Source organism: Microchirus variegatus (genome assembly GCF_963457635.1).
Source record: "Microchirus variegatus genome assembly, chromosome: 13".
In the NCBI taxonomy this organism is placed as follows: Eukaryota; Metazoa; Chordata; class Actinopteri; order Pleuronectiformes; family Soleidae; genus Microchirus; species Microchirus variegatus.
Genome location: NC_139814.1, coordinates 26,352,250 through 26,375,075, shown reverse-complemented (window position 1 = coordinate 26,375,075; position 22,826 = coordinate 26,352,250). Strand labels below are relative to the sequence as shown.

At 38.4% G+C, this 22,826-nt stretch overlaps 1 protein-coding gene across 1 annotated transcript; it reads right to left on the bottom strand.

Moving 5' to 3' along the window:
- On the bottom strand, window positions 1-21,591 carry col9a1c (collagen, type IX, alpha 1c; the record flags this gene model as incomplete). Its single annotated transcript, XM_083899615.1, has 35 exons — window positions 21,528-21,591; window positions 21,026-21,155; window positions 18,814-19,210; window positions 18,648-18,728; window positions 17,289-17,306; window positions 16,993-17,082; window positions 16,862-16,897; window positions 13,522-13,593; window positions 13,368-13,412; window positions 13,246-13,281; window positions 13,123-13,146; window positions 12,944-12,997; window positions 12,613-12,684; window positions 11,568-11,606; window positions 11,342-11,398; window positions 9,869-9,922; window positions 9,653-9,706; window positions 9,515-9,568; window positions 8,424-8,477; window positions 8,264-8,317; window positions 8,098-8,151; window positions 7,956-8,009; window positions 6,383-6,436; window positions 4,364-4,408; window positions 4,222-4,275; window positions 4,070-4,123; window positions 3,526-3,579; window positions 2,506-2,613; window positions 2,379-2,423; window positions 2,245-2,277; window positions 1,957-2,103; window positions 883-937; window positions 563-757; window positions 282-368; window positions 1-203 (listed from the first exon to the last, which is right to left on the bottom strand). Coding segments are annotated over exons 2-35 (2,535 nt in total). The 5' UTR covers window positions 21,028-21,155; window positions 21,528-21,591.
- Window positions 21,592-22,826: the final 1,235 nt, after the last annotated feature.

The window sequence follows — 22,826 nt, the reverse complement described above, 5'->3', positions numbered from 1 at the left end:
TCACTGGTGTCTGTAGCCGGCAGATTTCTTCCCGCTGACCATGTAGAGAGGTGGGATGCGGCCCGTGCAGGTCGACGGGTCGCAGAGGCCGGTCGGTCCCGCGGGTCCGCGCGAGCCGGGTGTTCCCGGGACGCCGGGACCTCCCGTCTCGCCGCGCGCTCCGTTTTTGCCGTCTATGCCGACGCCGTTAGCGCCCGGTGCACCTGGGATCGCGACACAAGGTAAAGAATTAGCATTGTTTGTTTTTGTTTTTTAGCTATAAAAGCTTCAGACGGTCTTACCTGGTGCACCAGGTGAGCCCGGGCTGCCTTTGACTCCGACGCCGTCCTCTCCCTTGTCTCCCTGGTCTCCCTTTTCCCCGGCCTCACCTACAAAAACAGGAGAATGTACAAATCAATGCCTTCACATTTATGGAAATTGAATTTAAGGAAGATAATAACTCATATTTTGATTCAGCGTTGTTTAATGTATAATTTATTGGATGATGTTATGCATGTGTGAATCCCTTCTAGTTCTAAATGCTAAAGCTAGCAGCATTAGCGATTTGAAAAAGCTCACTTACCCTTCTTTCCATGTGCACCTGGAAGTCCATAGTAGCCAGGAGGGCCTTTAGGGCCCGCGAGCCCTGGGGTTCCTGGTGCTCCTGCATCTCCAGCTGGTCCCGGGGGTCCAGGAGGTCCTGCCGCTCCACGGGAACCAGGGGCACCAAGCGCCGCCGGTCTCCTCAGCATCTCTTTCTTAAACTCGGCCAGTTGTTCTTTGTGGAAAATTATACATTTTGTACAATTTAAACAACAGCGTGTTGCAGTGCATGCTGGGTAATATGCGAGTCATCTGTCTTTATCATGGGTTAAATATGAGTTAATTTATATGATCACACACCTTCAACCACGGCTGAGCACATTTCCCGAAGTTTGTCATCGCTCACTTTTGGACCCTGTGTTCAGGAAGATTCATACAATTATAGATAGATAGATAGATAGATAGATAGATAGATAGATAGATAGATAGATAGATAGATAGATAGATAAAATGAAAGCTTGTAAGCTAAAACATAGATAGACTTTTCTAGCTAAAAGATAGCTTGCTAGCTAAAAGATAGATAGTTTGCTAGTAAAATAGATAGATATATAGATAGATAGATTACTCGCTACAAGATAGAAAGATAGCTTACTAGCTGAACGATAGATAGCTTGCTAGCTAAAAAAAAGATAGATAGATAGATAGATAGATAGATAGATAGATAGATAGATAGATAGATAGATAGATAGTTTACTCGCTAAAAGATAGAAAGAAGATAGATGGAAACTTTTCAAGCTAAAAGATAGATAGATAGAAAGCTTGCTAGTTGAACGATAGATAGCTTGCTAGCTAAAAGATAGATAGAAAGTTTGCAAGCTAAAAGATAGATAGCTTGCTAGCTAAAGATAGATAGTTTGCTAGTAAAAGATATCAAGATAGCTTCCTAGCTAAAAGATAGATAGAAAGTTTGCAAGCTAAAATATAGATAGCTTGCTGGGAGAAGATAGAAAGATAACTTGCTAGCTAAAAGATAGATAGATAGCTTGCTAGCTAAAAGATAGATAGATAGTTTACTTGCTAAAAGATAGATAGATAGCTTGCTAGCTGAACGATAGATAGCTTGCTAGCTGATAGATAGATAGAAAGTTTGCAAGCTAAAAGATAGATAGCTTGCTAGCTAAAGATAGATAGTTTGCTAGTAAAAGATATCAAGATAGCTTCCTAGCTAAAAGATAGATAGAAAGTTTGCAAGCTAAAATATAGATAGCTTGCTAGGAGAAGATAGAAAGATAACTTGCTAGCTAAAAGATAGATAGATAGCTTGCTAGCTGAACGATAGATAGCTTGCTAGCTGATAGATAGATAGATAGATAGATAGATAGATAGATAGATAGATAGATAGATAGATAGATAGATAGATAGATAGATACTCACAGGTAGACCTCTGGGACCCGGGGTTCCAGGAAGTCCTTGTTCTCCCTCCAGACCTGGAGCTCCCATTGGTCCGCCCAAACCCTCGTGACCGGTCTGACCTGGTCTGCCGTCGATCCCCGATGCTCCTCTTTGACCTTTGTCTCCGCGCTGTTGGAAAAAGAAAATCCAAGAATAAATCGTTGGCGGTTCCATCGTGACACCACACACACACACACACACACACACACACAGGTCTGATTAGACCGCTTTAAAGTCAACGCTGTTGGGACACAGTCGATCTGTTAATACCTCTCCTCTGATTCCAGGTATTCCAGGAGGGCCCTGCAACACACACACAAACACACACATTATTACTTGACCTTTGTTCAAAAACAACAACAAACGTGAATCCGTGTCAACAAACATGATGTGGATCCACAAACCTGGTCTCCCTTCACACCAGGATCTCCGGCGACACCTGGGTCTCCCTGTTCATGCGAATAAACACAGTGAGAGACTGAGACGTTTAAAAACAAATGTTTATTCATGATGGATTATTACGGTTCTTACCTGGTTTCCCTTCACTCCCTCAGGTCCCTCAGGTCCCAGATCTCCTTTGTGTCCAGTGTGACCTTTGATTCCTCGCTCACCAGTTTGACCTCTTTCTCCTTTGTCGCCCTGTGAAGACGGAAACGTTGTTGGTGTCATTTGATCCCGTCATCGGTCATTTTTGAAGGTATTCTGTTCTTCTCTTCTTCTTCCAGTTAATGGTTTGTTGCACCACTTAGGGTGAATTCCAATTCCTTGCTTAACCCTCAATCTCAAAAATGCAAGTACCGATTCTCAGGAAAATTAAGTTGAGGGCCAAGTTTAAGGGCTGTATCGCCCTCAATAGTGAGATTTTTTTCCCGAGACCACCCTTGGGAGCGAGGGCTACCCAGAATGCATTGCGTGTTTCGACATAACAAAGACGGCGTCGAAAGCAGCGAAACGAGTACGATACAAATGAAGTATTTTCTTTGTTAATAGAGATATAAAAATGATGAAAATCCATATTATGGATTACTGACGTCATTGTTGCGTAACATTTATTTTTATTTTACGATCTTTTGTCAATAGATCTTATAACTAACTGACAACCTAATAACTTGACCGACAAACGGATCGTTTGGAGTTGACAGACTGGACGCAGCTTTGGCGTTATTCTGCCCCCTACAGTCTGAAGACGTATCTGCATTTAAGGGGTGTCCCATTTCTAAGTGACAAAATAACCCTCAACACTTGGTTTTGAGGCCATTTAAGATTGAGGGTTAAGATAGGAATTGGAATTGGGCCTAATTATGTCTCTGCCCTATTTGTCTCTCACTTGTGTCCTGATAAAAACTCTCATATTCAGTATATATACAGTCACTTTGAAACCTCAATATTTGCCAGTTTACCAGTATATAATTTACATCGTGTTCCAGTAGAACACTGATTTTTTACATTTGCCTGTTTTAAGCGCTGATTTAATGTCCTTAAAAAACCCTTTTGCATATTCATATCACGTATATCAAGTACTTTTTACTTTCACTTTTAAGTCCATCTCACCTGGATGCCTTGAGGACCTGCAACCCCCACTGGGCCCTGTTTTCCCGTTTCTCCCTGGAAAGTAATCATAGATAAGAGTTAAAGGTGCATTATGTGATAAATATAAATCAATATAAAATATAAAATCCTCTTAATATGTCACAGAGACTCGGGAATATGTTAATATTACATAATATGATAGATAATGTTCATATAACAAACTGAACTCACCAACAACAACAGTACAAACAAAATATTTGCATAAAAAAAAAAAAAAATATTTTGCAGACTGCAAATCCTAAAAAAACCCTTATGTTTTGAAATCACGTTTTGGCGTCACGTGGCGCCACCTACCGCCGTCTACCAATCATCGCAGTCAGTAGAGTCTCAGCTGCCGAGCAACCCACGGGTTGCCAGTTACGTCAGAAAAAAACGAAACCTAAAAGACTTCGGTGTTTTGAATTTGAACGTAGTGACCGCTTTTGGCCACATTCTTACATATGGCGCCTTTAACTCTTGAACCTAGTAACGTCAACTATATAAATAAATATGATGTATAACTTACAGTTGCTCCTTTAATTCCTTGTTTTCCATCTTCTCCATCTTTTCCAGCCTCACCCTGTTAGGAAACATAACATATATATATATAGTTATTCGGTAGAAGCGTCTAAACAGCTGAGCACATACAGAATGTAATAAATGTAATATTATTCATACAGTCTTTCCAGGAAGTCCTACAGGTCCCACAGGTCCCTCAGCACCAGCATCACCCTGTAAAACCACAACAAAGACACACATCATACACTGTAGTGAGTGAGTCATTAAATAAGCTCATTAAATAAGACATGATTCCAATCACCTTTGCACCAGCGGCTCCTGCGACTCCTTGTTTCCCCGGCAGACCCTGGAAATAATAATAATAATAATAACACAGCACATTAAAAATAAGAAATCAAAAATAATGACGTGTCACTGTGGCTCCACACTGCACTGAAACGTCTAATATTCTCTCGTGTCGGCGTTTCATTAAAGATGATTTGCTCCCTTTTTTAATGTCACTTAAAACACTCAATTCAATATGTTTTGTTGTTTTTTTTGTTGCTCAGACGATAAAATACTCCATTTTTTTTCTGAGAAATCTGAAATGACGTGAAACACTAATCTATGTGATCACAGCAGCTAAACGAGCTAACCGCTAATAGCTGAGCAACAATAATATCCACAATATCATTAAAAGACACAGGAGTCAAGATAGATAGATAGATAGATAGATAGATAGATAGATAGATAGATAGATAGATAGATAGATAGATAGATAGATAGATAGATAGATAGATAGATAGATAGATAAAATAAAAGCTTGCTAGCTAAAATAAAGATAGCTTGATAGCTAGCTGATAGATAGATAAAATTAAAGCTTGCTAGCTAAAAAATAGAGATAGAAGGCTTGCTTGCTAAGACAGATAGATAGATAGATAGATAGATAGATAGATAGATAGATAGATAGATAGATAGATAGATAGATAGATAGATAGATAGATAGATAGCTGAACGATAGATAGCTTGCTAGTTAAAAGATAGATGGATAGATTGTTTACTCACTAAAAGATAGAAAGATAGCTTGCTAGCTGAACGATAGATAGCTTGCTAGTTAATAGATAGATAGATAAAATGAAAGCTTGCTAGCTAAAATAGATAAATTGCTTGCTAACCTAAAATATAGATCGATAGCTTGCTCGCTATAGATAGATAGATAGATAGATAGATAGATAGATAGATAGATAGATAGATAGATAGATAGATAGATAGATAGATAGATAGATAGATAAAAAAGAAAGCTTGCTAGCTAAAATATAGATAAATTGCTTGCTAGCTAAGCCATAGATAGATAGCTTGCTAGCTAAATGATAGATAAATAGATAGATAGATAGATAGATAGATAGATAGATAGATAGATAGAGAGCTTGCTCGCTAAAAATGATATATAGCTTGCTAGCTAAAATATAGATAGACAGCTTGTTAGCTAAAAGATAGATAGATAGATAGATAGATAGATAGATAGATAGATAGATAGATAGATAGATAGATAGATAGATAGATAGATAGATTTAAAGATACTTCACTAGATAGATAGATAGATAGATAGATAGATAGATAGATAGATAGATAGATAGATAGATAGATAGATAGATAGATAGATAGATAGATAGATAGATAGATATAAAGATAGATAGATAGATAGATTTAAAGATACTTCACTAGATAGATAGATAGATAGATAGATAGATAGATAGATAGATAGATAGATAGATAGATAGATAGATAGATAGAGCTAAATGCTAAGAGTTAAGCAACAGTACCATCCAGTATATCATTAAAAACCACAGGAGTCAACTTGCCGCAAAATAATCTACGTATGTAGCGTGAACGTCTGTTTTAAAAAAGCCACGGAAATTCACGTATTTTAAAGATTTATTCAGTCTTTTCTTCCGATGCACAAACGTATCAAAATACACAGTTTATATCAACACTGACGAGGAGTTTTAAAAGTTTTTCTCCTGAAGAAAAGACCAAGGATAAGGATATAAATAAAAAAGAAGCTTTCTCTATCTCAGCAGCTTTACTCGCACTGGATTTTCTCTTCCTGCTGCTTTGACTTTATATGTGTGTGTGTGTGTGTGTGTGTTATCACTCTTTGAAGCTACAGAGAAATAATAAAAGACTTTTTCTCTTCTTTCTCCTTCAGCAGCTTCAAAGACTGAGATCTGTCCTCTGTTCATCTTCATGACTCAACCCATAACAGTAACATAGTGAAACAGTCCATAATATGTTATTTATTCACTGATGATGAAATAGAATAGAATATAAATTGACTTACGGGAATACCCACAATCCCTCTGACGCCGGAGGTTCCAGGCGCTCCAGATTCTCCCTGTGGAGCAAATTCACAGTTTATATATATATATATATATATGTGTGTGTGTTAGTGTGATATTAAAGAGATAACGGTCAATGTAAAGTGAATAAATAAGTACAATTATTTATAATGTTGATACGGCGAGTTCTCGGAGGAATTTTGACGACTTCTCACTTCATTTATCGAGTCGGTAAACGCGTTTCCGAAGAGTTAAAGGTCATTTTTTGGTAAGTTTGTTCCCATTTACTGCAAAGAATGAAAACTTATTGACTTAAATTCAGTGAATTTATCCAAACACACCATTTTTTGGGGATTTATTTACTTTTATATATTTACTACCCTAGAACACTATCGCTCAAATTCACCAACGCCGGGTGATTTTTACCCGAGATAATAAATACACCCAATAAAAAGTACTTGAAAATCATACATATATCAAAACGTGACAAAATAAATGAAAGAAAAGCATCATGAGGGGACAAATATAAAATTACCCCAAAATGACTGGAAAATTAGGAATTTGGGAACAAAAAAATTCAAAAAAATAATAATAATAATGAAGATGAAAAATTGGTTTTCATGAAAATCACATACATTTATTTGCAATGGTGTTCTAGGGTTAATAATAATTTAACTTTGACAGTTACGACCAATCGAAAGTGAGTTAAATCACAACTGTCATGACTTTAAAACGGGATTGTTTTGTTTTGCAACTGGAAGTTTTATGTTTATGGAGGATATAAATTATGGAATGTACCATCTATACCATTGGTTCGCAAAGTGCGGCCCGCGGGCCAATGGCGGCCCACAGAAACATTTCTGGCGGCCCCCCGCGATGAATTATAGTTGATAGTTTTAATCCAGGAGCGACTAAGCTTGTTAAATGTTTGTTGGACATTACTGGATACAGACCAATAAGTGTAAACAAAAATACTGGGTATTTACCTGGTTTTCTATATGGTGAATTTTAGTGTATTATTGTGTTATAAGCAGGTAGCTACAGCCCCCAATTAAATTAAATTAAATTAAATTGAATTAAATTAAATTAAATTAAATTAAATTAAATTAAATTAAATTAAATTAAATTAAATTCTGGGTATTTACCTGGTTTCTATATGGTGAATTTTAGTGTATTATTGTGTTATAAGCTGGTAATAAGCAGGTAGCTACAGCCCCCATTACTAGCTATTTACCCAGTAAATATATGGTAACAGAAATGTGTTACTTGGTATTAACCTGTAATTAGAAGGTGAGAACAATGGCCAAAATACTGGGTAATTACCCTGTAAATTATAAAGAGTTATTATATTAACGCTTAAATTACATTATATTAGCGCTTATATTACTTAACGCTTAACTGTAGAACTGCAATCTGGTCATTAAAATTATTACAAATGGGATTTCTTTCTGTTTTTTTTTTCCTTTGGCGGCCCTCAGTCCAATGTTGTGTTCCTAAATTGGCCCCTCAGGTATCAGAACTTTGAGAACCCCTGATCTCTACGTATGTATGCTTTTACAGTATAAGTGCGGTCACCTTAGCACCGTCGACTCCAGGAAGTCCGTTCACGCCGTTTTTGCCGGATTCTCCCTGTGAAGTCGCATCGTTCAGTCACATGATTGTAAACAACAACGACGATGATGATGTTTAAGAACATAAACGTCGTCAGGTCACTCACCGCGTCTCCTTTGTCACCTTTAAGTCCCTGTTCACCTTGTGCTCCCACAGCTCCCTGATCAAAAACAACAACAGCAGCCATTCTTACACCTGAAACTGCTTGTTTTTGCTATAATCTATATATATATATATATATATATATGTCCTTATATACAAGTGGAACTCACGTCGTCGCCCTTCTCTCCCTCCAAACCCTGACGTCCACGGATCCCCTCTGAGCCCTGACAGAGTGGAGTGGATTATACCGACAACGTTATTCAGAAAATGACCTCTGTCTCTTACGTCCCTTAATTTAATTTTAAAAATTAATTTAGAGTCAGGACTCACAGGAGCTCCAGGTGGTCCAGTTGGACCGGGGACACCGTTGAAACCAGGAGGCCCCTGTAAAGAAAGATGTAAATATACATCATTATATCCGCGAGAAATGCGGATATTATGGAATCGGTCTCGTGCGTCCGCAGATTTTAGCCGTTAACGCGATAACTGTAAAAGCATTTGAGATTAAATTTTGGGTCACATACCCCCTGTAGATGATCCCTATTGATTTTGAGCTGTCTACCATTATTATTAATTAGTTAATTAATTAATTAATGATATAAAAAACCATATTTTCGCCTGTATCTTCCAAAGTATTGCAGGTATTGGCTTCAAATTTTGCATGGGCATCACATACCACCTGAGAATTATCCCTATCTTTGTAGCTTTATATATTAATTAGCTAATTAATTAATTTATTATGCTAAAAAACACATTTTCGGGCTTTATCTTCCAGACTGATGGAGATATTGCCTTCAAATTTTGTACAATGATTCATGTAACAACTATCTACAAGTACAATCATTATTACTTTGGCTAGGATTGGTAATAGTTATAATAAGTTAACTTATTAGTGAACACAGAAAAACTAGTTCTTTATTGTTGAGCTCATTTGGACACATTGAGGTTATCATGGGTTTATTTAGCACTTATTCATAATATTTATTACATTATAATATAAATTTAAGCCTCCATTTCTTTATAAATGCATTGAATGGAAAGTTTGAACATATTGTAGCTTTTTCATGAAATGTAATAAACATAGTGTTTGCTTTTTCATGACATTTGGACACTTTGAAGATATGGCAGGTGTGGTTAGCATTTTAATATTCATAATATTTAACAAGGTATAATAGGTTAACTAGTTTTATTAAAAAACTAGAGAGAAATGTATGAGTTATCAGGTATTCAATATGTGTTCAATATGGAGTTTATATGGATACTTTGAACATGTATAAAGTGTAGTCAGCATTATATCATAATATTTAACAGTTATTTTGTTGAATTTATCAATAATTAATTAAAACGGTTAGTGGCAGGTGCGAGTGCGTATACTTTGGGTATGTTGGAAAGTTGAGGAGTCTTAACGTGATTGAACTCACTCTGTCGCCCTTCTCTCCAGAGCTTCCAGTCAGTCCAATGGGCCCTCGTTGACCCTGCAGAAAAGCCAGTAAGTATATGTATATATATATTATATTATAATAATAATAATAATAATAATGTACAATGAGTTTTCTTACATCATCTCCGATGCGACCTGTCGGTCCCTCGGCGCCTTTCGCTCCATCTTCCCCCTGTGGGAAAAAAAAACACACACAAACAGGAATAGAATGATCCAATTAACGAGGAAGAGGAACGATCGCATTAAGCCGCTAACGAGGTTTCATTTAAAGCAATTACCGCATGGGCGTCGATCTCGTTCTATACATGTACAACGCTCACAGTGTCTCACGTACCTTATCTCCGGGCACGCCGTCTTTGCCGGGCTCACCGGGCTGACCTATGTGACCCTGAAGGCAACAGCGAGTGTGCAGTTAGCCACTGTTTTATTTAAAGGTGCATTATGTAATAAATCATAAAATCCTCCTAATATGTCACAGAGACTCAGGAATAATGTTCATATAACAAACTGAACTCACCAACAACAACAGTACAGACAAAAATATTTGCATTAAAAAAACCATTTTGCAGACTGCAAATCGTGTTTTGGCGTCATGTGGCGCCACCTACCGCCGTCTACCAATCGTTGCAGTCGGTTAGAGTCTCAGCTGCCGAGCAACCACGGGTTGCCAGTTACGTCAGAAAACGAAAACCTAAAAGACCTCGGTGTTTTGATGTATTTGAATGTAGTAACCGTTTTTGGCCACATTCTTACATATGGCGCCTTTAACTATAGCAACAAATGGAACATAGGTAAACATTTTATCACACTTGGACACAACTTGTGGTTCAATCAAGGTGGACATTATCTTCAATCTGCAGCTACTTCCACTCGGTAACGCTTTCTTTTACAGTCCCCTAATTACCATGTATTTACCTGGTAAATTCATGCTAACACAAAAGTGTTACTGGGTAATTACCAATGGTAACAAGAAAGTAAATGGAGTGAAACTCTTGCCAAAACACTGGGCATTTACCTGGTAACTATGTAGTAAATTATAGTGTGTTGTTGTGTAATAACTGCTGTTAATAAGAAGGTATGTACAGCGAAACTATGGCCTAAATGCTGGGTATTTACCTGGTATCTATATGGTAAATTTTAGTGTATTATTGAGTTATAAACTGGTAATAAGCAGGTACCTACAGTCCCCTAATTACTAGCTATTTACCCAAGGGGTAACCTAACCCTAACCCAAACTATGGCCTAAATGCTGGGTATTTACCTGGTATCTATATGGTAAATTTTAGTGTATTATTGAGTTATAAACTGGTAATAAGCAGATACCTTCAGTCCCCTAATTACTAGCTATTTACCCAAGGGGTAACCTAACCCTAACCCAAGCTATGGCATAAATGCTGCGTATTTACCTGGTATCTATATGGTAAATTTTAGTGTATTATTGGGTTATAAACTGGTAATAAGCAGGTAGCTACAGTCCCCTAATTACTAGCTATTTACCCAAGGGGTAACCTAACCCTAACCCAAACTATGTGTGTAACAACATGGTAATTACATGGAAACAAGCTTGGCTTTCTTTTACAGTACAGTTTTACTTTACTTTCCGAGTACATTGCCGTGCATTACGCAGTATTTTTGGCAACGGTTTCACTGTATTTACTTTCTTATTACCATTGGTAACACTTTTGTGTTACCATGAATTTACCGGGTAAATTACCTGGTAATTAGGGGACTGTAACAGAAAGCGTTACCGCAACTCTAAATGTGGCTAAAACATGGATGGATTTTACAGAAAGCGTTATTTTCTAACCTTCATCCCCGGTTGTCCGGCGATCCCCCGAGGTCCAACAGGACAGGCGGCAGGACACTGGATACACGGACATTACATCACATCACAGAATTAACGTCTTTAACGGTCAGGGACTCATTTGGGTAAGAGATCCGCTGTCGCCACTCCAAGTTCGCCATTTTTTTAACGCATGCAGGAAACGTTTGGCAGCGCGATAAGACGATAAGACGGTAATAAAAACACTCACAGGGTCCCCACTTCCCTCATTGCTGGCACCAGGCGGTCCCTAAAAAGACATCGAGAAAAAAAACAGCCACCACCGAGAGTTTAGATCATCCACCGACGCAGAAGTAGCATGCAAATAGGTTTTCCACACAGGAATATGAGGCTGAAATGGAACTACGGAGTGTCAGAGAAGGTCATGCAGAACTGAAGTGATGGTACAGTTTGTCTAGAGCAGCCATTCTCAACCTTGGGGTCGCGAGATGATTTCTGGGGGTCGCCAAATTATTTTGGAAAAATATTTTTTTAAAAAACCAAAAAAAATTTTTAGACCGCCATCTGGAGATACATCCGTGACAGCGGAGAGTTTTTCCCATTTTTTTTTACCCCACATTTTCATTATTAGCGCTGCTTCGATGGTCAATATTGGACAGTACAGCCATGTTTTTGAGCTTAAAATGAATTAGTACAGTGAAGAATAGTTTCCACCCCCCGCAAAAAAAAAAAACTAGACAAAATTTGACACCAAACCTCGACGGTCAACTCTCAAAATGCCGTGTGATTCCCGTCCCTAGTTAGCGTTTCATTTCGTTAAAATTGAAAAGGAAAGTTTGCGTTATTTGTTTACATTTTAACCGGCTCAACTACCGGCAATACGATGGGATGTAGCGACAATTGCCGCGGACGGCCGTGCATGTTAAATTTTGGGGGTCGCGACTCAAAAAGGTTGAGAACCACTGGTCTAGAGGATGTTTTTGGTGCATCGAATGTGTACAACGCGGTGTCATCTGCATATACTGTAACCACAAGTTATCAGTATTTGTTGCAGCAAACGACACGAATGGAAACATTATTCCGAGAAGGTCATGCAGAACTTAGCGATGGCACAGTTTGTCCACAGGATGTATTTTTGGGTGCATCGCATGTGCACAACGCGGTGTCATCTGCATATACTGTAACCACACGTTATCAGTATTTGTTGCAGAAAACGACACGAACGGAAACGTTAAAGATTGGAAAATTAGACTCTGTTAACGGACGGTTGGGATGCAACCAATTCGGTGTCTTACCACAGGCCCCGGGGGGCCCGGTGGGCCCGACGGCCCCGAGGAGCCCGGCGTCCCTCTGGGTCCAGGTAGACCCTGTAGGAGGTCGGTAGAGCTAGTATCAGAGTCATTTTTTAGACAGAAAAACACTTTACTGGTGTAGCGCAGCACTTTTTTTGTCAGTACTACGCCAATCTTAGCGACATATTATATGGAAAAATCCTTAAAATCCTCTCATATCTGAGAAGTTTGATGTTGTTACAGCTGTAAAAAAGTACGAAAGGTACAAAAATGATGTCCTAAATGTGACAAAATAGAACAGTAATGTCTGATATGGTGGGAAAACAACTCTAACCTCAGGCCCGATGTTTCCTTCGTCTCCTGGGATTCCCGGTTTTCCAGGTGATCCCTGACACACACACACACACACACACACACACACACACACACACACACACACACAGTCAATATAAGGTGTTTTGCGGACGACCAACGCGTGAATCTGAGTAGATGAGCAGAACCCTGCAGACGTACGGCAGCTCCTTCACTCGCTGGTCCCTGTGAAACGAGAGGCAGAGACGCATATTTCAGTGTTGGTTTTCGTCACCGTCGCAAACTCACAAACTCACAAACTCAGTGTGTTGCTTTAACACTTACAGCAGGACCTGCGGGGCCTGGAAAACCCGGAAGACCCTGAAAAAAACAAATACATGAATTCATGTTTTCTACAAGTCTCTCTGTGTGTGTGTGAGTGTGAAGTGATGTCAGTGTTTACTCACTCTCTCTCCGACAAGTCCGCGGGGACCCATCGGGCCAAGGGCTCCCTGCAGACGACGACAACACAACATTAAAGCCACTTACTAACACTCGTTCGCACAGACACACACACACTATTACAAAATTTGAATGTTGAAATGAAAGGACGTCTCGTACGGGAACTCCTGGTAGACCCGGCAGGCCTCGCTGTCCGGGAAGACCGATCTCGCCCTGCTCGCCTTTGCCGCCCTGAGGAAACAGAGGGAAAAACAACAAGCTTTATCATCTTCCTGTATCCGTTCGCTTCCGCTCTCTGTTGCTAAGAGACACAAAAAGGGCAGCGGCGGCGAGCGTTTAATCGATGGAAGCGAAGGAAGGTAGGCCGAGCTTCTGCTGTTCCTCGGTGTCCGAATGCGTGGAAGAGACGAGAGTGCAGATGATGAATGGAAGAGCGAGATACAGGAGATGCAGCTGTTTAAAGTTGCACGTCTATTATTTCTAACGCCGTGTCTGCACTTCAGTTAGCATCTTCTTGAATGTAGCACACATGTCGCTAACTTTCTCAAGCTGTAATTATACGTTTTTTTTAACTAAATCCAGGAAGCACTCTCGCCTGAGTTTAGACAGGGTATCTGCGGGGTCTTAAAATGTCTTAAATTCTCCTAAAATCTCACAAAAGGACCTTAAATACAATTTTGAAAGATCTTAAAAATCTACGCTTTGAAATGTTTTTTATGTCTGTTTTTGAGGATGCGATAACAACAACAATAACTACAACACGGAACTAAAGTAGGCCACTTGTGCTGCCCGGGGAGAATTTATCGAGCACCACTAGCTAGCGTGCTGTGCGCGCGCGACGCCGCGGTGTGTTACAGCTTAGCTTAGCTTAGCATAGCGGCGGAGAAAACTTAACGAAAGCCCACAGCTTAAGCCGAATTGCAAGTTCAACGATTTGTGGCTCCAATTTTCCTTCATGACTTTTGTACTTTTTTTCCAGTATGGATGTGAAATGGGTCTTAAATTGTATTCAGTATGGACTTGAAAAAAGTCTTAAAAAGTCTGAAATTTGACTTGTTGAAACCTGCAGAGACCCTGATAGAAGACCCAAGTTTCTTCTCCAGTTTTCCAGTTTGCTCCCACAATTCCAAAAAACATCCAGGTAAGAGTGAATGGTTGTTGTGTATCTCTGGAGACCTGTCCAGGATGTGACCACAATCCGTATGTGGAGGATCAAGTGGTCGAAGATGAATGAATGAATGAATGAATTAACTAAATCCAGAAGAGATACATCAAAATCTTCATCTGTGTTTTTGCAAATCACAATAGAGATAAACTAGAAAAGCACTCGGAGAGCGCAGACCTCCGCCAAGGCAGCTCAGTGCCTACAAAATAGCGATAAAAAAAAACGCCGAAAATGTAATCACTTGTTCCCGGTCCCATTGCGGACATTTCCTGAAAATTTCGTCCAAATCCGTCCGTGACTTTTCGAGTTAACGTATACAAAATCAAAAATCTGTCACTTTTCAAACATCATTTCCTGTTTTAATTTGTACCACGCCTTCCACTTCCTGTTTGTTGCATTGCTTGGTCCTGGCCCCTTATTTCCCCACTGAGAAACCCCTTACAAACAAGAGAGAGCGTGATCAGGCTTTTGTTTGTTTCCTTCAGTCGCTCATGAATCCGTACGTTTTCTGGACTCTTTCCTCCGTCGATGACTGAACTGTGAGTAAAAAAATCACTTTGTTCACCTGAGCTTCATGTGCAGTTATGAAGGTAACTTCAGATTTAACTGAATCATGTCAGCAGTTCTAATGTTGACCAACGACTCATCACCACTTCAGTTCAGAATCACATGTGACCAATAAAACATAAACATAAACATAAAGCCTCAAACATGATACAGTTTCTATAATATCAAAGTTAACTGACACAAACATATTAAAACTACCTAACTTTTGGTCGTAAAAATAGTTAATTTTCAGCCAAAAAGGCAAAACTAATCAGTCAGTACTTCAATATAATACAATATTTCTACTTGTGTTTATTTTATAAATCATGTGGAGGATAAAGTGTTTTATTACATGTATGTATGTTTGTATGAATGTATGTATATATACGCATGTACGTATATGTGTGTATAAATATATATATGTATGTATGCGTATATGTATGTGTATATATATATGTATGTGTATATGTATATGTATATATATATGTATGTGTATATGTATATATATATATGTATGTGTATATGTATATGTATATATATATGTATGTGTATATGTATATATATATATGTATGTATGCGTATATGTATGCGTATATATGTATGTGTATATGTATATATATGTATGTATGCGTATATGTATGTGTATATATATATGTATGTATGTGTATATGTTTATATATGTATGTGTATATGTATATATATGTATGTATGCGTATATGTATGTGTATATATATGTATGTATGTATGTGTATATGTTTATATATGTATGTATGTGTATATGTTTATATATGTATGTGTATATGTATATATGTATGTATGCGTATATGTATGTGTATATATATATGTATATGTATGTGTATATATATATATGTATGTGTATATATATATGTATGTATGCGTATATGTATGTGTATATGTATATATATATGTATGTGTATATGTTTATATATGTATGTGTATATGGATATATATGTATATGTATATATATATATATATTTATGTGTATATGTATGTGTATATATATATATATGTGTGTATATGTATGTATGTGTGTACTGTGTATATATATATATGTGTGTATATATGTGTATCTGATATATATATATATATATAAATGTGTATATTTATATATATATAAATGTGTATATTTATATATATATAAATGTGTATATTTATATATATATAAATGTGTATATTTATATATATATATAAATGTGTATTTATATAGTTTGTTGAAAATTTAACATTGTGTTGATGATTGTGAACATGTGCGGTGTAGATTTTTTTTTTTAAAAAGTCAAAGTATTTCAGTTTCCTCCCCAAAACCAAACAGGAAGTAGCAATATATTGACTCGCCACAAGTGGGCGCCATTGCCCAAAAAAAAGCATTCAGTTTGTAAATGTAAATCTAATTTGTATGAAAATGAGCCAATTTACAATGTCAATACAAGCTTTTCCTCGAGAGTTCAGTTGAACGTGATGTTACATTTGAATGATGTTCCGTAACGGAGAGGAAAATGTAGCCTTCAGCGACGTAAAGACTGAAAATAGACGATAGAATACGACATATACGAAGTTTGATTGACAGCTGCTGTCGTCCAATACGAGGCCACGTCGTGAATCCTGAGGCTTTTCAATATTTGTCGTATTTGAACATAACCGTGAAATTAATCGTTCCAGTGTGTGTGTGTGTGTGTGTGTGTATTATGGGATGGATGGCAAAACAAACCCACGACACTGCAGCGAATACAGAGACGGAGAAGATTATTTTATGGGCTTCAGACTTACTGGAGAACCTGTGCTGCCAGGAGAACCCGGGAGACCCTGGAGAGACGGGAACACAACGGTCACACTTTAGTCTGAGAAAGACTTTTGTTTAAAAGAAGAAGAAGAATTAGAATAAAAGAGCAGATACTCACGTCTCTTCCATCCCTGCCGTCCTCTCCAGGGTCTCCTTGAGGGCCCTCGGGTCCAGGGGCTCCTGGGGGGCCTTGGATTGATTTTTCAGGCTGAGAAAGAAAACGTCACTGTCAGCAAATACCACAAAAACTACTTTGATGTTCTTCTAAATCATGGTTCGTATTTGGCTCAACTGATTCACAGCGTATGAAGAGAATTGAACCACCACCGTAAATGAGATGTAAAACAAAGCCAAAGCACCGGCTTCAAATCACACAGCAATAAGAACAAAAGGTAGAGAAGAATGAATAAATACCTCAGCGTTGGCAAACATCTGAAGAAGCAAGAGAAACACAGGTCAGATCAAAGCAGAGTTAGTGAGAGTCGTCACAGCAACCAAACGCCAACCAAACGCCAACGTTCACCAGCAGAAGCAGAGTGATTCATGCCGTCATCTCCACCATCGGCCCAGAGTGAACAGAGGAAAGTGCACCAGCACAGGAAGTGGTTCAGTCCACTGTGGTTTTTAAATGTGATTTGAGACAGAAAAAGAAAAATCCACTCCTGATTCATTCAGACTTTAAATCACACGCTGAGTGAGATGAGAGAGGGATTATATCGTTAATCTCTGCAGAGACACGAGTTCACGCGCTTTTCAGCCCCTGACCTTCAAAATAAGAGACTCTCGATCCACACGTCATCTTTATCTCATACTTTTGACTTTTGACTTTTTAATCTCATAATTTCGATTTTTAATCTCATAATTTTGACTTTTTATCTCATAATTTCAACTTTTAATCTCATAATTTGACTTTTTATCTCATAATTTAAATTTTTAATCTCATACTTTGACTTTGTATCTCATAATTTTGACTTTTAATCTCATAATTTTGACTTTTAATCTCATAATTTTGACTTTTAATCTCATAAATTTGATTTTTTTATCTCATAATTTTTACTTTTATCTCATAAATGACTTTATCTCATAATATTGATTTTTTTTAATCTCATAATTATGACTATTTATCTCATGATTTCCAGTGAATCTAATAATTTCGACTTTTTATTTCATAATTTAAATTTATTATGTCATAATTATGACTTTATCTCATAATTATGACTTTTTAACTCCTAACGATGGCTTTTTAATCTCATAATTTCAATTTTTTTAATCTCATAAAAAAAGAGATTAACTTTTGCTCATAATTTAGACTTTTGACTTTTTATCTTATCATTTCGACTTTTTATCTCATAATTTCAATTTTTAATCTAATAATTTCGATTTTTAATCTCATAATTTGACTTTTTATCTGATAATTAAAAAAAAAAAAATTATCTCATAATTATGACTTTTTATACTTTTTATCTCATAATTTTTCCTTCCTTTGAGGACATTTCCATTATCAGAGCTGTTTTTCCTCTCTTATTACCCTTCCATACTTCTGCCTCCAAGAAAAAACGACCTTAACTCTTAATGAGAAGATTTCATGAGTATAGTTTTTGGATGAATCTGATCGTCTGAACGTTTACAGAAGCTCCAGCTCAGCATTAATTTTATCTTCCCTGTTTTTCTCTTATCTCCATGTTAGCGAGGCTCCATCCTCGCTGATAAAAAAAAACCCGTAGACCACAAACGCCTGCTGAGCAGATCTGAGATCAGATGTTGTTGCTGTACCTCAGTGGCCGGCAGCTCACTGCAGCTCTCTCTCTGCGCTCGCTTTGGGTCGCAGTGAATCAACATCCACTGAAGCTCAAACTGCAAAAGAAGACACAGAGAAAAGTCGTTGTTTTTCTTATTCTGCAGGGATTAGCTTAGGCGTCTCTTCTGCGTCCTCTCTTACCACGACTGAAGTGTCGGGATCGGCGTCCAGTCGGCCGATCAGAGTGTCCCCCTCGGTGTTGACGGGACCTTTGCCCTTGATGGGCCTCCGGTCCACGGGCTGACAGTCCACGTACAGCGTGACCTTCTCGTGCTCCACGCCGATCATCACCTTGTGCCAGCGGGTGTTGAAGAGCACCGAGAGGCCCGGGAAGGTGACGGTCTGCAGGTCGCCGTCGGCGCCCATGAGGAAGTACTCCAGCGCCTGCTGCTCGCCGTTCAGCCTCAGGCCGGCCTGCCTGTTGCCGTCCTCGTCCACGATCTGCCAGACGTTCCACACCTTGTTGACGGTGCTCTTGATCATGCGGAAGGTCACCATGAAGGAGTACTCGTCGGGGAAGCCGCGAGGGAAGTTGAGCCTGAGCGGGGAAAATGGACGTTTAGTTTTTTTGACTGATTCCAGAGGTCAAAGACGTCCCTGAACCTGCAGAACTTCAAAGAGAGACGAAGATCTCGTAGGTTTTCAAACAGACGAGGCCGTAAAAATGAAAGAGCGCATAAATCACTCTTTCATTTTTCACAAGCGTGTTCCTCGTGGCTTCTTAATGAGGCAGCTTCTCGGTAGGTGGTGCCTTCACAGATACAGCTGGACCTCTTGTAAACGATCAAGGTGAAGTCATTAAAAACAAAGAAAAAGAAAGAAAGAGTTTCCTGTAGCCTAGTAAAATAAATATAGACCACGCCCTCACTAGGGTTAAGAAACTCTTAAATATGTGCTGTTTTTGCCCTTCAGAATAAAAGAGAACGAGTGCAGCTTTTTATTTAAAAAATAAAGTACCTTGGGTTTGCTTGTTAGTAGAGATAAGTTTGCTATTCTTTTTTTACACTTTCATTTCTGTATTTTCTGCTTTTGGACTTGTTCAGTTCTTCCAAAAAAGTGGGTGTGACCCATTAGGGAACCCAAAAAAACACAAATCAAAAAAATGCAAACACAACTCAAAAAACGCAAAACAAAAACGCAACTCAAAATGCAAATCAAAAAACAAGAATTGCATATCAAAAAACGCAAATCAAAAAACGCAAATCAAACACCGCAAACACAACTCAAAAAACGCAAAACAAAAAAAACGCAACTCAAAACGCAAAACGCAACTCAAAAAACACAAATCGAAAAACAAAAATTGCAAATCAAAAAACGCAAATCAAACAACGCAACTCAAAAAACACAAAACGCAAATCAAAAAACGCAAGCACAAATCACAAAAAATAAATGCAAATCAAACTAACCCAAAAAAGTGGGTGTGACCCATTAGGGAATTATTATGGTGGCCCTGAGGTGCAAAAACGCAAATCGCAAAACACAAAACGCAAATCTAAAAAAACACAAATCAAAAAAATGCAAACACAACTCAAAAAATGCAAAACAAAAACGCAACTCAAAAAACGCAAACGCAAATCAAAAAACAAAAACGCAACTCAAACAATGCATCTCAAAAAACGCAAATCACAAAACGCAAAACAAAAATTGCAAATCACAAAACGCAACTCATAAAACACAACTCAAAAAACGCAAATCACAAAACGCAAATCAAAAAAACACAAATCAAAAAAATGCAAACACAACTAAAACATGCAAAACAAAAATGCAACTCAAAAAACTCAAATCACAAAACGCAAAACGAACGCAAACGCAACTCAAGAACTGTAAATCACAAAACAAAAACTGCAAGTCAAAAACGCAAGCACAAATCACAAAAAATTAATGCAAATCAAAAAAACACAAAATAAGCAATTTTTTGGGGGATTTGTGTTTTGCGTTTAGTGATTTGCGTTTTTTGTTTTGCATTAGTGTTTTGCGCATCAGGGCCACCGTAAATCATGGTTCGTTCCGCACTGAACCACATGACCACAGCTCATCTCTAATATCAAGAGAACGTCAGAGAGAGAATTGAATGGCTGCCTAAGCTCCTCCCACAAACGCTCAAAAATACTTCTACTCTCCTTTTGTTTCTCAGAAAATGTCAAATACGCTCAGACACGTTTTTTTCTTCTTCTTTGCACCAATTACACGCTGCTGCTGCTGCTGCTGCTGCTGCTGCTGCTGCTGTCGTCCACACAGAAAACACCTGTGACAGACCTGTAATAATCATAATAATAATAATAATAATAACGCAACACCTGCTCGTCCACACACACACACACACGTGTGTGTTTATTACATATCACACACTCACATGGTCGGAATTTGGAAGTTGGCCTCGCGGTCGAGGCGGTAGGCGACCTGCAGAGGAGTGGAACCGTCCACTTTCCTCACGCCTTTCAGAGAAACCACGTCCAGCTGGATCTGCGTGATCAGATCGAAGCCTGCGAACGTGAAGAGAATCACAAACGTTAGCCGCTTCACGTCTGACCTGCAGCTTCGTGGCGAAGCAGAGAACAACGACACGTGAGCAGCGGTTTGAGCAAATTACAAATCTTGCTGAGCTCGATAAACGGAGAACGTCCATAAAAGCTGGAGTGGAACCCGTTTTATTTGCCTGGTTTTGAAATCTAAAGGTGTGTGTATAGGCGTTAATGCAGCAGCCCCCACCCTGTTCAAGATAATTAAACTGCACATCTACGGCTGTTTTCCCTTTAGCGTTGTGGTTTTTCTAACCGCTGCCTCTTAAAGCGTCCGAGGCTTTTAACGATCGTTTCCCAGGAGCTCGAGCTTTGACGCTTTTGTTTTTCTCGTACCTGGAAGGTCGTCTTGTCCGCTTCTGACGGTCGGGCAGACGCTGTCGCCGTCCAGTCGGTTCAGGTCCAGCTCTGATGAGACCAAAAACAAAAACAACGTCATTTCACGAATCACGAACAAAGAACTTTTAATGAATAAGTGAGCGAATGAGTCTCGCGACGCACCGCGGAGCGTTCGCAAACGTTCGCTTTATGACTTTTACGAGGCTCGAGTTGCAGAAATGTAATCCATCATCCGTAACCAAGTGTTTTTACTGCCGAGTTTCAGCGGGGAAAAAAGAGCGCAATCTGCAGTCTGACCACCGGGTGTCACCGTTCCTCACACACTAGACCTTAAACATGCTCCTTTGTGTCGTCGATTGATTATAAAACAAAGGATGACGTTACTAAGCGACTGATGTAAGGGTGAAGTCGTCAGAAACGAGGTCAGTATGGCTTTAGCTTAGCATTTTTGCTTCTTAGCATTTATGATTTATCAAGATGGACGTTTCATTTTGAAGGAAACTATGGCACGGACTATATCAAACTCCATTTTTTATAAATATATGTATTATTTTGATAATCGATTAATGTCTTGTTATTATTTTCTCGATTAATCGGTCGGTAAAATGTCAGAAAATGTCGAAATTACGATGTTCTTCAGCGTCTTATTTCGTCCATGATCCAAAAATTATTGAGTTTGAATGATTTCTTTGTCAAATGGAGCAAAGAAACTAGAGAATATTCACATTTCAGAAGCTGAAAAATCACAGAAACTGGTTTTAATTCTTTAGAAAAAACACTAAAAACAATTAATCGATTATCAAAATAGTCGACGATTCATTTAGTAATCGATTAATCGAGTAATCGTTGCCGCCCGAATAGACTTGTTTCATTTGAATCTGGATAAAAATCTAAAAGATTCTTATGTTTTATGTCATGCTTTTATTATTTTTAAAGGACCAAAGTGTGGGAATTAGTGACATCTAGTGGTGAAGTTGCGTAGTGTAACTAAATACCCAAGAGTCCATTCTTCTGAATTGTTCTGGTGATAACAAATGAATAAAACACAATTAAAAGTGTAAACCTACTATATACTATTTCTTTCCCATGTGCCACAAGAGGGCGCTACGCTCAGGCTGAGCAGATAAAAAAAAGCCTAAGTCTATCTGAAAACTCCTGAGTCGGCTCGTTCACAGCGAACAGCAGCCACATCTGGAAGCCGTTTCCTCGCAGAAGTTGCTGAGAGATGAGATCCAGCCGCGAGACGCGGTCTTTATAATCTCTATAATCTCTATAATCCCCGTATTTACCGCCGCT